General features: G+C 32.8%; 1 protein-coding gene across 6 annotated transcripts in view; it reads right to left on the bottom strand.

The window, feature by feature from the left end:
- Nucleotides 1-14,174, bottom strand: part of LOC145317409 (uncharacterized) — a 121,734-nt gene that overhangs the window by 9,273 nt on the left and 98,287 nt on the right. For all 6 annotated transcript variants that reach the window (XR_013878987.1, XR_013878988.1, XR_013878985.1 and 3 more), the window contains 3 exons: nucleotides 3,612-4,166; nucleotides 2,709-3,287; nucleotides 1,917-2,204 (listed from right to left, as the gene is read on the bottom strand). Coding sequence is in view for 1 of the 6 variants with exons in the window: in XM_080158486.1 (XP_080014612.1) it covers nucleotides 1,917-2,204; nucleotides 2,709-3,287; nucleotides 3,612-3,962 (1,218 nt within the window). In the remaining 5 variants the exon portion in view is untranslated. The remainder of the gene's footprint in view (nucleotides 1-1,916; nucleotides 2,205-2,708; nucleotides 3,288-3,611; nucleotides 4,167-14,174) is intronic.

Genomic DNA, 14,174 nt, shown 5'->3' with positions numbered 1-14,174 from the left:
CAACCAACAATTTTTTCCCTTGTCATAATATCCATTCCAAGTATATTCTACATCCATTGACACAACTTTCAATTATAAAATTTTAAAGGGGGGGGGGGGCGAAAGTGACACTTTTTGAAACCAAAACTAAAAGTCAAAGGAACTCAACTAAAAAAAGAGTTACAGGTCTGAGATTTTGCATGGCAGTTGCTTTATAGGGGTACAATATGAAACTGTGAAGAAACGGCGTCGCAACCGCCGAGAAAAGGCAAAAAAAATTTCGGCGGGAAACGGCGGTTTTCGGCGGTTGCGCCGCCGTTTCTTCACAGTTCCATATTTTATCCCTATAAAGCAACTGCCATGCAAAATCTCAGACCTGTAACTCTTTTTTTAGTTGAGTTCCTTTGTTGACTTTTAGTTTTGGTTTCAAAAAGTGTCACTTTCGCCCCCCCCCCCCCCCTTTAGCTAGGTAAAACTTTCAGATACACCGACAAACCTTCTAATGGGACAAACGTTCCAAGGACTTAAAATTGTTTAAGTAAGTCATGTTAATGGATGTAGAATATACGCGGATATTATGACAGGGGAAAAATTGTCGTCAATATTGGTTGCAATTTCCCCTTGCATTTATTGGTTGGGCCCTTTATCCAGTAGGAAGGGAGGGGATGGGGTAATCTGGTGGAAGATCTAAGTAATAAACAATCAATTGTCATGTCTGTCTGCACACTGGTTTATTATGAACTATTTTTCGAAAATGATTTTTATTTAAATTTTTGGATCTACTGCAGTTCACGGTAAAATATTGCTTGTAAAATATTGCTGGTAAGCAATATTTCCAAAAATCTATAAATTTTAAAGGCTGCTAGCTGCCAAACGGCTGAACGTACAGAGCATGCCCGAACACTGTTTTAAGCGGCATAAGAAGGCCTCCAAATAATCTGGAATAGCCAAAAATCAATAATGCATAATTATCTCGCATGGCAGAGAAATGCGCGAAAAAGACCTATTTTACGCGTTTTTTCTTCAGTGAAGCTTTCCAAGTGCATAATTGGATCTTGTCTATTCCTGATTATTTGTAGGCCTTCTTATGCCGCTTAAAATGGTGTGCGGCTATGATCTGTACGTTCAGCCGTTTGGCAGCTAGCAGTCTTTAAAATTCATAGATTTTTGGAAATAATGCTTACCAGCAATATTTTACCGTGAACAGTAGATTCAAATTTTTATATATTTAAATATATTCTCCCCACCCACCCCTCCAACACCTCTAGGGAGGGGGGGGGGGGGGAGAGGAGAGTACAGGAGGTAATAAAAGGTTTCTATAAAAGTCTAGTTATATTACTATTATCTTTGGGGATAGTGTTTAATATTTAAATATTCTTAAGTTTAAGGACAACAAAACTCAAGCGTTTAAATATTTGAATAGAAAGGAATAAAATGTTTAAGTTCTTGTTTGATTGGACGAATCAGATTACACCTATCTAAACCTGTTCAAAACCGATTTTATAAATTCTTTTTTCTCAGAATTGAAAACGAGACACAAAACAATCAAAAACTACATATATGGAAATTATTTGTGGAATTATTTATACATGACTAGTTCAAAGATTTTAAAGGAAAATGAATAAGATCTTGGATCTTTGGGAACCCAAAAAAATTATGGATACTTTTTCCTCAGAAATAAAAACGAGACACATAAACAGATTAAAAAAATTATATATCAAAATTTATTGGTGGAAATGTTTAAACATGACTGGTTCAAACAATCAAAATTTTGTAAAAGTCCCCGAAGCTTTTAAGGCAAACGGATGAGAGGTAATGTTATTGAATCTTTGGGTACCAATACAATTTTCAGTCCAATATCACCTCACTTACTTTTGGACAAAATTAGATAGTCATGAAGTAGCCATGCTGCTGTATTACCGACCAAACTCACTTACCTCATCCTGAATGAAACTTGCTTTCTTGCGTCCCCGCCTGTCACAACACCGCACACAAATAATGGCCAGACAGATCGACACAAAGAGGATGGCGGACCCACCGATCACAATGTACACCCAGCCGCAGGAGAGATGGGTGCGGCAAAAGGGTAGAATTTGCGCGAGCAGCGGCTCCGACTGGATCCAGACGGCGGATGACGCCAGCCGACAAAATGGCGGCGGATTGAGGGATGGTAACAGACAGCTGATGTGATTGAGTTCGGCCACTACACAGTAATAGTGATCACCCTAAAAATAATATTATTATTAGGTAATACATTTGTTTTCAGAGTAATTTAATACCTTGGTCATTTAAATAACTACAAAATAAAACTGAAATATGTAGGTACCTATATGGTATGTGTAAAAAGTTTTAAAATGTTTAAAAATCTAAACTATGTAAACGACCAAAAATCAATATTGACTAGGTATAAATCTTTTAAATGACTCAAAAACATTATATGAAAAATCACTAGTATATACATTATAAATCCGCTTATTTATCATGAAATACTTGTTCTCTGCTTAAATATGAATAAAATCATTATTTTATAAGTTTAAGAAAAACTTTTGATTATTCATTAAAAAAAACAAGTACAATGTAGTGCATGTATAAAACAGCAATTATAAACTGACAAAAAGTTATAATTAATTTTTGAAGTTACAGTTGTGTATCTTAATTCAACAAACGGACGTACAGACCCAGTGTATAGAAAAGCTATGCTTCTTAATAAGAGATCCAATATAATGTACCTTAACCCTTGGAGAAGTGTAGGTGATATTTGTATTGCCGCCAGGATTACCCGTAACCTGAACCGTCTCACGCGCCACAATCATCGCGTCGCTCTCCTGCCAATTGCCGCCGATCAACTCAAGGCAGCTTGCCTCGCTGCTGCCACCGGCCACCTCGTACATCGACACGTTGGCCGTATCATAGGCCTGCAGCCGGCTGCACGGCCGATAGGAGAACTGAAATGTGGCCATTGATCCCTGCACCATCGGCGGTATGTCTGTTGTGCTCTCGGCGGAAACGGCGGGAAATTCACTATCTGTATTTTCCCGCCAAAATTCTGCCGCGTCATTGTTTTGCTGACACTCCGGTAACAATTCAGACTGTACACTAACATAACCGGTTTCTATTTCTTGCTGACACTCCTCCCGGCCAGCGCCGCCGGTATGGCACAATGAGATCAATAGTTGGTATCTGCCGCCGTAGACGACGTACTGGAAGGCAGGCGGGGCGGCGCGCACCAACTGTTCTGCGGGTCCCCGCCAGGTATGAAGTACTGGATGAATATATTTTGCACTGAGTGAATCTCCCTCTAACCTCACCTAAAAATATAAATTATCATATAGCATTTGGATCATGTATGTGTCCCTAGGAGTTATTCCTTAATGACTGTATAGAAAGGAAAACGTATTTCAAGGAAGAATCGAAGTCTTGCAATTGTATTTGATATGTTTAGGCATTTACCGAATTAGTATATATATATATATATGTGTTAAATTGAAAACTAACAAATTGCGTTAAATCAGATCTAAAGTAGCAAGGTTTTTTTTTCCAAAAATGTCAACACCACTCCCCCCCTAATTTTGATTTTATGCATTCAATTCTTAAAGAAAACTTTCCATGGCATAATAAATTTTGATTATTACCTGATATTCGACCTGTTTCAGCTGGCCAACCTCTTCTTGCTGTCGGTCAAGACAGGCCAGTAGCTTTGGGCCAGCGCACCGCACGCACAGCGTAATCGCCGCCGACGTAGCATTGTGCTCTACCAGACTGCCCAGCTCATTCTCGCTCAGGTTAGAAAAGCAGCTGACGCCGCTCTTAGCCTCGTTGACGGCAAACTCTTGGCTGTCATAGTCAAGATTAAGCCCGACGCCGGGAGGCTGACCGGTAGCCGCCGGTAGACAGTCTATACTCGGTAACCATAAAACGGCGGTGAAGGTAACAAGAGCTAGGTAAAGTTTAGTGGCCTCCAGAAGGCTGGCTGGCCGCTGCATTATAAAAACATCTTCATCACTTTAGTAGGGGTAGGTAAATAATTAAATAATGATTAATAATTTAATCTGTAACATTATTTGCAATATATTATTAAAAAATCACCATTGTTTACATCACAAGATGAATTTAAGGTCACTATTAAAAATTATAATTTTGGTGGATTTTTCTTCTCTTTTCTTCAATCTTGTTTACTGTTTACATATCTGAAATACAAAATATGATGTTAGTTAATTTAAATCTTTGTCAGGTCATAATTTTTCATTTTGTTACTCTAAAATTTAGTTTGTCTGTCATTACGTCTGTTCAATTAACTAATGCAGATATTATCCTATATTTTTGTTGTTATAAGCTAAAGATCTCACAAACTGCTGGTCCGAATTGTTCTTTTCAGGAAAGCTTTATAAATGACTGGGTAGTTTTAGGCTATTTTCATAATCTCCTTAGCCGTCCTCTAAAGGCTGGAGTCGAAGCAACTAGTTTTAGAAATAAGAATTTGGACATGTGCTTTCAAATATCGATGAAAAGTTTAAGGCTATTTCTGATAAAAAAAAGAAACAGCAATTGAGCCCTAAATTATGTAATTATTGCTCTGGATTAAAAAGTTTATTTTAATTGAGATTTGTAAAAAATAATTGTTCTTACATAATACATGCAATGCTATACATATTTCAATTCCGCCAATCCCCCCCCCCCCCCCCCATCTCAATCTTTTTACATCTACCAAAATCTACTTTTACTGGAGTGTCAATATGCAAGCTTATCCAAATGGGCTTTTTTTTGACCCATCATGCAAATTAGGGATACTGCTTAGATGAAAATTGCTCCGCACGTCAAAATTGGGAATAAATAGCCGGAATGTTTTTTATGTAATCCAACAAAATTATCCAAACAGAGACAGCGAAAAAGTAATTAGAGTTAAATAAATAAAGAACATGTTATGGCTTTTAACAATTTTAATGTAGTCATTTTAAACTTTCTAAGAGAATAATGAATTAGCAGATGATACTGCCAATGAATCTAGTCTGTTTTTTTTGCAACATTTGGAAAACACAAATTTGGTGGCCCATGAAAAAAAAAATACATATATTCAAGTTTCTGGTGAAAATTGTGCAAATATTTTGCAGGCAAGCAGGTTTTGGTCATGGGTCAGGGAATAGGAAAGAAAACCTAATATGACGATTTCCATAAAATTGTCTAGCGTGCAGATAAACCCCTCCACTCCCATTGTTTTATAAATAAATTGTATGTAAGGAAAGGGTGGTTTTTTCTTTCGGCATAAACTGACCCTTGCATGGGCCCTAACCTCCCTAATTTTCATTTAATTTCAAAATAAGGGTGGGGTGGAGAAAAACCATTCATTAGCAAGTTCCATATAGAGTCATATTTCTGCCTTAGTTAGCTCTGAATTATAATAGTTAATATGAAGAAGATTTATAAACAAGATTTTTTCAGAAAAATTGTCAAAGATTATAATCATGAAATATGCAAATTGCATGGTTTATCAAATTAATCTTTTCCTCATAAATGTGTGAAAGTCTGCCTTTGGGAGAGAAGAAATAAGTTGATATTTTTCTCAAGTATTAACAAAATAAATGTTTATAGCAAAGGTTTTATTGTAATTTGTACTATCTTATTCAAGATAAATCTTCCTAAATCTTCAAATCAAAATAGACATATTAGCATAGAGGTGTATTCAATATAGGACCACTATTTCAGTGTCTAATAATGAGTTAATATGTTTAAAGGGAAATTTGCATGAAGTGCATTAAACGAGTTTGACTGCAAGCATAAGTTACAAGAAAACCGTCTAACATACATAATTTAGTATTACAATAAATATCAATCAATTAGGCACCACCAAAATAGTCATCGTGCTGCATATATCCAAAAAATATGATTTTCAAGACTTAAAATTTTCTAATATATGTCCTATAGATATAGTTTAAACGATTAAAAAGATAAAAATCATGCAGTTCACAAAATTAAATTTTAAATGCACTTCATGCAACCACCCCTTTGGACTTGTTAAAGATTGATATTAATAAGGAATCTTCTAAAGTCGATACTTTTAACCCAATTAGACTATTTAGAATTACAAACTTAAGCTTCTTTAATTTCTCCAGCCGTTCTAGAAGTTCTAGAACCTTAAAACAAAGTGAATAAACCTTTTGTCAGAAGCAAAGTATTTCTTCGTGTATGTCTTTGTTTTTCTCTATTCTTCAAAACTTCTATAAGAAAAATAATAATCTAATCTATAATGTCTATTGTTCAGACATCCATATAAGAATCATATTTAATCTTGCAATTTAATATGTTTAAAACATACATAATTCTATCATGTATTGTAGATGTAAAAAATTCAGGTTTTAATTTTTCTTCCTAGTGTTGTGTCTGCGTCTATCACTTTTAGGGGAATTAAATTGGAGGGATATTATTTTAGGACATTTTCTTGGGAGGGGAGGCTAAACTTAACTTCCCCTCCCCAGAAAAAGAAAACATACCAATATTAAACTTTCCTAATGAAAAATGTATCCTTAATATCATGTTTAGCTTTAAAGAAAGATAATTAAAAAGTGGCTAGGATGTAAAACGTTACAACAGCTTGTTAACATTTATAAAAAATTACCGACAAATCGTAGTCATGGTGAACAATACACCTCATAGAATTAAAGAGTGGCCTTATTCCAAAGAACGTGCTAGCTTGTTAGTTTAACAACAATTATACTGACCAATCGTGATTATAGTAAAAACATAAATTCACGAATATAAAACGTCTAGGTATGTTAGATATAATTGTGGATTTATTTCCTATTTTTTCATTAAATAATACACCAGTTTAATCTTTAAGCAATACCTATTTGATTTTGAATTTCTTGGGTAAAACCCACATAAACTTTAATATAAATATCTTCAAAATAATAATCCCTTTAATCCCAGAAAAAATAACAGTCAAATATATGAAGATTTTATTATATTTACTATAATAAGTGTTCCTATATAGAGCACTTAAAAAGGTTATTGGTAAAAAAAGATATATTAAGAAAATTGATCAATATTGGGACATTAATTCTAATTACAGTTTTATGCTGGAGGATGCAATTTGTGTTTCTGAGAACTTTTGACAATTCGATACATCTAAAAAATGTATTGATAATTTGACAATTAAGTTTATTTGCAGAATTGATTACACACCCTTATAACATCTTGGGTAATGGTATGTAACACCTTAGATTTATTGACATCAGTACAGGCATTCAAAAAATATTTTACAAGTGGCTATATTCAGAGAGAGAGAGGGGACAATGTGTTGCTTATTACACTTTAAGGACTTGGTTGGTTCATTAAATTAAGTGATCAAACTTTTTAACAACTAATTTAAAATTTACAGAAGGTGTAATTTTGTGTATCATCATTGTGGATTACATCAATTTATCGGCTATTGTCTCATCTCTTTAGATCCTTAGGCTAAATTACTAGTATCTATTGGAAGGGCAGAAAGATAGGTTTAACATACTCGAGATCCATATGAAGCGTCCCACAAATGGAGAACTCAATTGTGTATAAGCGGTAGGCGAGAATGGGAGCTTAATGAACAGAAAAGAATTAAAAATGTCAATTCACTTTGCTTTACTCTGCTCTTAAAACACCCATTTTTATTTTTATCCGATATTGCAGACTATTGGACTATAAATTACACTGGTACCCAAAGTTTCATAAACACGTTATCCTATTTCTTATTCGTTGAGTCAAAAACTTTGGGACTCTTTTTCGAATTTTGATTGGTTAGTTCAAAACTTGTAGAGTCCATGGGTATGTAAATCAATTTGTCCACCATTGTCTTATCTCTTAAGATTGCTGCTAGAACGTGACTATTGTATAAAAACTACACCACCTTTACATTTATAAAACATATAACGAGATAGGATAAGGTTTTTCTGAAAAACAATCTTTAATATCAATTACATTTTTTTGGTAGCAAAATATCTTAAAACCTTCTGGTTTGCATATTTCAAGAATGGTATAGATTTAAAGATAATTCGGATGGTTTTAAGCTATTTTTAAAAATTAGTTGCAAAGCCTCTAAAGGTGGTTAAAACAAAGAATAAGAAAATGTTATTATGAAACTTTTGGGACTAGTGTAATAAACAGCCCTATGTCCACTCCCTCCATGTAATGGAAGTATGCTTTAATATTTTCTATCATACCTTACTTTTCAAAGATTAGTTTGCTGTGTCCTTTAAAATAAGCTGCTTAAAAAAATATTCAGGGTTGTATATTTTCTGCGGAGGAAAAATATGCTGAAATACCTTCATGCTACCCGCCCCCCCCCAAAAAAAATCCTTTTGGTTCTTATTTAATATATTTTAGGGGGTAGAAATTGAAATATACACCCTTGTAAAACATCTTATTAAGTTGTCATGTATTGCTATTTTTTTCACTTCGTGGCTTCTTCCCAAGCCTCAATCTTTCAGAAAACAGCTGAAAAGGGTATTGGAAATTGGAGACCTTTTTTAGATTCTACGATTAGATTTTTAAACCACCTCTGACTATGAAAAATTGTCAACTGAAAAACTACATTAAATGTTTTTTTTCTGTTTTATTTCAGTTAATCAACTAGAAAATTGAAATTTAGATTACAATTTTTTTTATATAACATAAACAAAGTGATTATACTCTTATTTTAATAATTTGTACAATTTAGAAAAATGTAAATATTTACTTCCCAATCTGCACATATCCTACCAAAAACAGAATTTAACATTTAAAGTCTAATTGACGTCCATTGTCCTATCCTATGATAACGAAGATACTCTAAAAGTATGTCTGTTTGTCTGAATATAATTCAACACAAATTCACACAATTTTCTCAAAATTGGGATAATATATCCCTTCCCCCCTTCCTCTCTTTGATTTTGATAGAAAAGTCTAAGACACTGCTAGTTAGAACCAACCAATCAACACTTCAATCTATTTCTGTAATGAAATATATTGAAGTCAAATATATGTATGACAAACATACTTTCACATACACACACACACATGCCACAAACATTGTTTTGTTCTATTGATGTGATAATTACGTGGTTTTGTCCCACAATAAAGAAGTAATCATGATCAACAGTGGACACTTAAGTATTTGTTCATTAAATTTTTACGATGAAAATGTACGTTTTATTGAGAACATATGTCAACGAGTTTTTTCTCGTTTCCATGGTTACGATATGGTTAAAAAATTAGATAAACAGTACAACATGATAAAGCCTTGTAGTGACCCTCAATGAAATTAAGATTCAATTTCTATATTTCTTTTATTTAAGAATATTTCCATTTAGAAAAAAAAGTATTTTATGGTGTTACTAGGAGGGAGTAGTCATTGGACTGCAAATACTGGTCTCCAAAGTCCCAAGTCACTGTCCAAACTTTTCCAAGTCTAATCTACAGAAGAGATAATTTTGTTTCTCGTATTCATTCGAATCCGGTGGATAGGAACCGGTTCTCATCCATACGAAAAAACTATGTCTAGCATCGTATTACATCCAGCTTTCTACGAATATAAAAATGTCCAATCAAAAGATTAAAGCCAGTTTTTTTAGCCTGTGCCTTCGGCACCTCGGGGCTAAAAAAACTGGGTTTAATCTTATAATTGTACATTCTATATCCGCGGAAAGCCGTTTATAATACGATGCGAGAAATAACTATTATCATCTTTGGTTTAATCCACATTTAATGGTCCAATGTTTTATTCTATAATATCTATGGGTTTTCTCTATTTTTCATTTCCCTATCCGAAACAACTGTTTATCTATCCCCAAATCAACTTAAATGTAAGACAAAAACAATTGAGGAATAGCTACGCTCCTGAAACAAGATTCTCATGATTAATTTGATATTTCTAAATAGATTTAGAATATACGTGGATATTAGGACAGGGGAAAATTGTCGTCAATTTAGGTTTCTAGTTCCCCTGTCATTTATCGGTCAGTTCGTTCAACCTGTAGGAGGAAGGGGATGGCGTAACGGGGTGATTCGTTATTTTAGCCCGCTGCGTGTTTCCTTTTATTAGAAAACATAAAAATCTGGAGTAAGATCCAAATAATAACATATACATTTTTTTCTAATACAATAAAAAGAAGTTTTTTTTACATATTTAATCCGTTTTTTGTTTAAAAGGATTAATTGACCAAATAAATCCTTTTAAAAGATTACAAAATTTAGTTTTGGGGTAAGGCAGCTACTCTTTAGTTAATAGTTTTCTCTTTTTAATTTTGTTTTATTTAATAAAGACATATCATTGAAATAAACATTGGTTGTTCTTACATTAAAGATAAGTATAGGAAAAGAAATGTATATAACTTAATTTCTTATTGTTCTATTTATAATGACAGGAAAGAAATTATAATTCAAAATAAATTAGAAAGGAATAGTTATGTCCATAGTAGTGAAACAATCCTGTTAGAATAAGTAGTTTGTTTCCCTGTTATGTGCTCGCTAACCATTGAGATTAAGTTCTAAATTTTGGGAAAGCTTCAAATAAGTAAATGGATTGTTTTAGGCTATTCTACTATTTTAAAAAGTCCTGCAATCAAGGACGTTCAAGCTTTTTTTTTATTTCGGGAGAGGGGGGCATTGAAAATAATTTTTTCCCTTTTTTATGGGGGGGTAGGTATTATTTATATCATAGAGGGGGGGGGGGGGGTAATCACCCTTTTACCTCCCCCCTTGGACTCCCTTGTCTGCAAGGTTTAAGGCTATTCATATACCTCCTCTCTAGCTCTCCGAACACAGAGCCCCAAGATGAAAAAAACAGTAAAATATAATAAAGTAAAATTCATTAAATATCCAGACTACAATTGTAAAAGTAAAAATTGTGAACATATGATAGGTAGAGCATTATAAAGTTGATTAGCTTTGGTACTAAATAAGGTACTCCGCCAAACCATCAAGGACTAAACCCTATAGGGTGACTAACTTCGGTGTACCTCATTAACTTAATTTTTAATTCTTTCTAAAACATCTAAAAGCTTTTATAGTTTCTCAGTTATTTTTTCTTGTGATGATTCCTCTGTTTCATTAGAATTTTTGAATTAAAAAAAAAACATTGACTGTCAGACAAAATCCTAATTTTCATAGCCACATTTATGTTTTAAAAGGAAATCATACTCTTTTTTTTTTTACATATCTTTTCGAATTGGTTTTATTAATGAAAATATATTCTTGTGTGTCTGCAATAGTGTGTAAGTTTGGGTGTGTATGTGTGTGTGCTGTTATCCTTGTTCTACTTAATATATCTTAATAGTGTTGATATTTGATAATTCTGATATGGTGTGCTTTCCCTTCCATACATGTATCACATTATCTAACAATAAAAACCATTCATGATTCAGAGATGTCCGACAAATTAGTTTAAACCTTCCTTTTGTCCAAATCAACAAAAAAACAATCCATTACATTAATGTCACTTTGCCATATTGCGAATATTAAACATTGAAAGTGATCGGACACCAAGTGAAATATATGGTTATCAGTTAATTGATCAGTTATTACTTGTTATGCAGTTACACCCATCAAAATTCAAGGCGAGGGAGTGCTCAGGATTTTTTGGAGAGAGTGTAGGGGAGGGGGATAAAAAGTTTAATTAAAGGGTAATTAACAGTCTTGCATCCTAATACTGAGCTTTTATGAAAGATAGATATTTTATTTTTTGAGTAGATTCCCTTAACAAAAGAGTACCACTATTCCTAACCCCTTTTATTATTGACATATTTTTTTCAGGATATCTTTTCTCGTATTCATTCAAATCCGGTGGATAGGAACCGGTTCTTATCCATACGAAAAAACTATTCTGGCATCGTATTAAATCCAGCTTTCTACGAATATAAAAATGTACAATCATAAGATTAAAACCAGTTTTTTAGCCGATGCCTTCGGCACCTCGGGGCTAAAAAAACTAGTTTTAATCTTATAATTGTACATTCTATATCCGCGGAAAGCCGTTTATAATACGATGCGAGAAATAACTATTCCATTTATAAAATAAAAATGTGTAAGAAAAGTAAAAGTGCCTTTTTTTCTTTTTCTTTGAATGTGTAAAATAAATCTATTAAAGAGCCTTAAGTTAAGTAATGTTTATGGTGTGCTTAGTTCTCATCACGGATGTAAGGATATAGCAATACAATACAAATCAAATCCTAATAATAAAGTAAAAGGATCTCTGTGTGTCTGTCTGTGTGTACCGATTTTTTTTTACTTTTTCTTTTTAAATAAAATCTATAAAAAAATGGGTTATCGAATTCAACTTCTCTAGAGGCATAGCCGCTAGTTATTAATTTTACAGTAATATTTTTAATATAAGGTTGATTACCCAAAAAGACTAAAAAATAAACAATCCTTTTCTAAAGATATTTTCTACTAACTTAAATTAAATGTGAACATAGTGTTAATTTGTGAGCACAGACCAATCCGTAGTTTTAAAGTATCTTCGATAATAAAAAGTAAAATCTAAGATAAATGTTTGTATATAACAGTTAGCATGATTATTTCTATTACCAGACAGACGGACCTACAGACAACTAATGTAGAGTAGCTTCGCTACTAAAAAGTAAAATCTAAGATAAATGTTAGTATATAACAGTTAGCTTGATAACTTGAAAAATAGACTAATACCAGACATAAGGACCTACAGACAACCAATGTACAGTAGCTCCGCTACTAAAAAATAAAATCTAAGATAAATGTTTGTTGACAGTTAGCTTGATAACTTGAGAAATAGACTATTACCAGACAGATGGACCTACAGACAACCAATGTACAGTAGCTCCGCTACTAAAAAGTAAAATCTAAGATAAATGTTAGTATATAACAGTTAGCTTGATAACTTGAAAAATAGACTAATACCAGACAGATGGACCTACAGACAACCAATGTACAGTAGCTCCGCTACTAAAAAGTAAAATCTAAGATAAATGTTAGTATATAACAGTTAGCTTGATAACTTGAGAAATATACTATTACCAGACAGATGGACCTACAGACAACTAATGTATGGTAGCTTCGCTACTAAAAAGTAAAATCTAAGATAAATGTTAGTATATAACAGTTAGCTTGATAACTTGAGAAATATACTATTACCAGACAGATGGACCTACAGAGAACCAATGTAGAGTAGCTCCGCTATTAAAAAGTAAAATTTAAGATAAATGTTAGTATATAACAGTTAGCTTGATAACTTGAGAAATATACTATTACCAGACAGATGGACCTACAGAGAACCAATGTAGAGTAGCTTCGCTACTAAAAAGTAAAATCTAAGATAAATGTTTGTAGACAGTTAGCTTGATAACTTGAGAAATGTCTCTAGATAAAGTTTGGTTGGCTTGTCGATTACTTTTAAAAACTTTTCAACATTTTCCCAAAACCACCAAAAAAAGCAACTTTTCACTTAGTAACTTAAAATATTAACATAAGATATTCGAAAATTAATTAGGTATGAATTATATTATGAATAGCTCCATTAATTCAATTAAGTTTTTTTTTATTCTGCCAATTAACCAAGTAGATAAAATAAAACTTCTATGTGTTATTCGATTTTTCTCATTACTATAACATATTTGTTGTTTAGAGAAAACACTTATAGACTAAGTTTTCTTATTTTCTTTCCCTTTCTTCTACCCTTTAATGCTTATTTAAAATTTATTTCTTTAAATAATGCAAAGCCAAGCATTTTTAATTTAAGGTCAGTGTGTATTGATGACTGACGGATAGTTCCTTGTTGCTTTTATTTGCCTATCTTTTTTGTCCATTAAAGACACACCACTCCCCCCCCCCCACAAAAAAAATCCAACCAGAAATAAATATAACAGTGCGGTACTCAACCCCCCATATTTTTTTTGATGGTAAAGATTTTGTGTAAAATACTAATGATTTGTAAAAAGTATATTTTTATTTCTTCCCTAAACTCACCACTATAGACGTCCCAAATTTTAACATTTTCAGTTATATTATTTCATTTTATATTGAGTTATAGGTCTTTGAATACATGTATTGACGGACTATGAGAGTTGTAGAATAGTCCCTCTAATTAATTTTCTAACATAACATAACCTTGCACGCACTCATGCAAGGAATACATACTCAAAATTCATTAAATTGTTTGGATTTGGGGCAAAAATTCAATCAAAAAAAAAAAAAAATAAGTAAGAACATTAAACTGG

The sequence above is a fragment of the Acartia tonsa genome, chromosome 4 (assembly GCF_053477335.1).
Source record: "Acartia tonsa isolate MP-2025a chromosome 4, ASM5347733v1, whole genome shotgun sequence".
Classification (NCBI taxonomy): domain Eukaryota; kingdom Metazoa; phylum Arthropoda; class Copepoda; order Calanoida; family Acartiidae; genus Acartia; species Acartia tonsa.
This window is presented reverse-complemented; position numbering and strand designations above follow the sequence as displayed.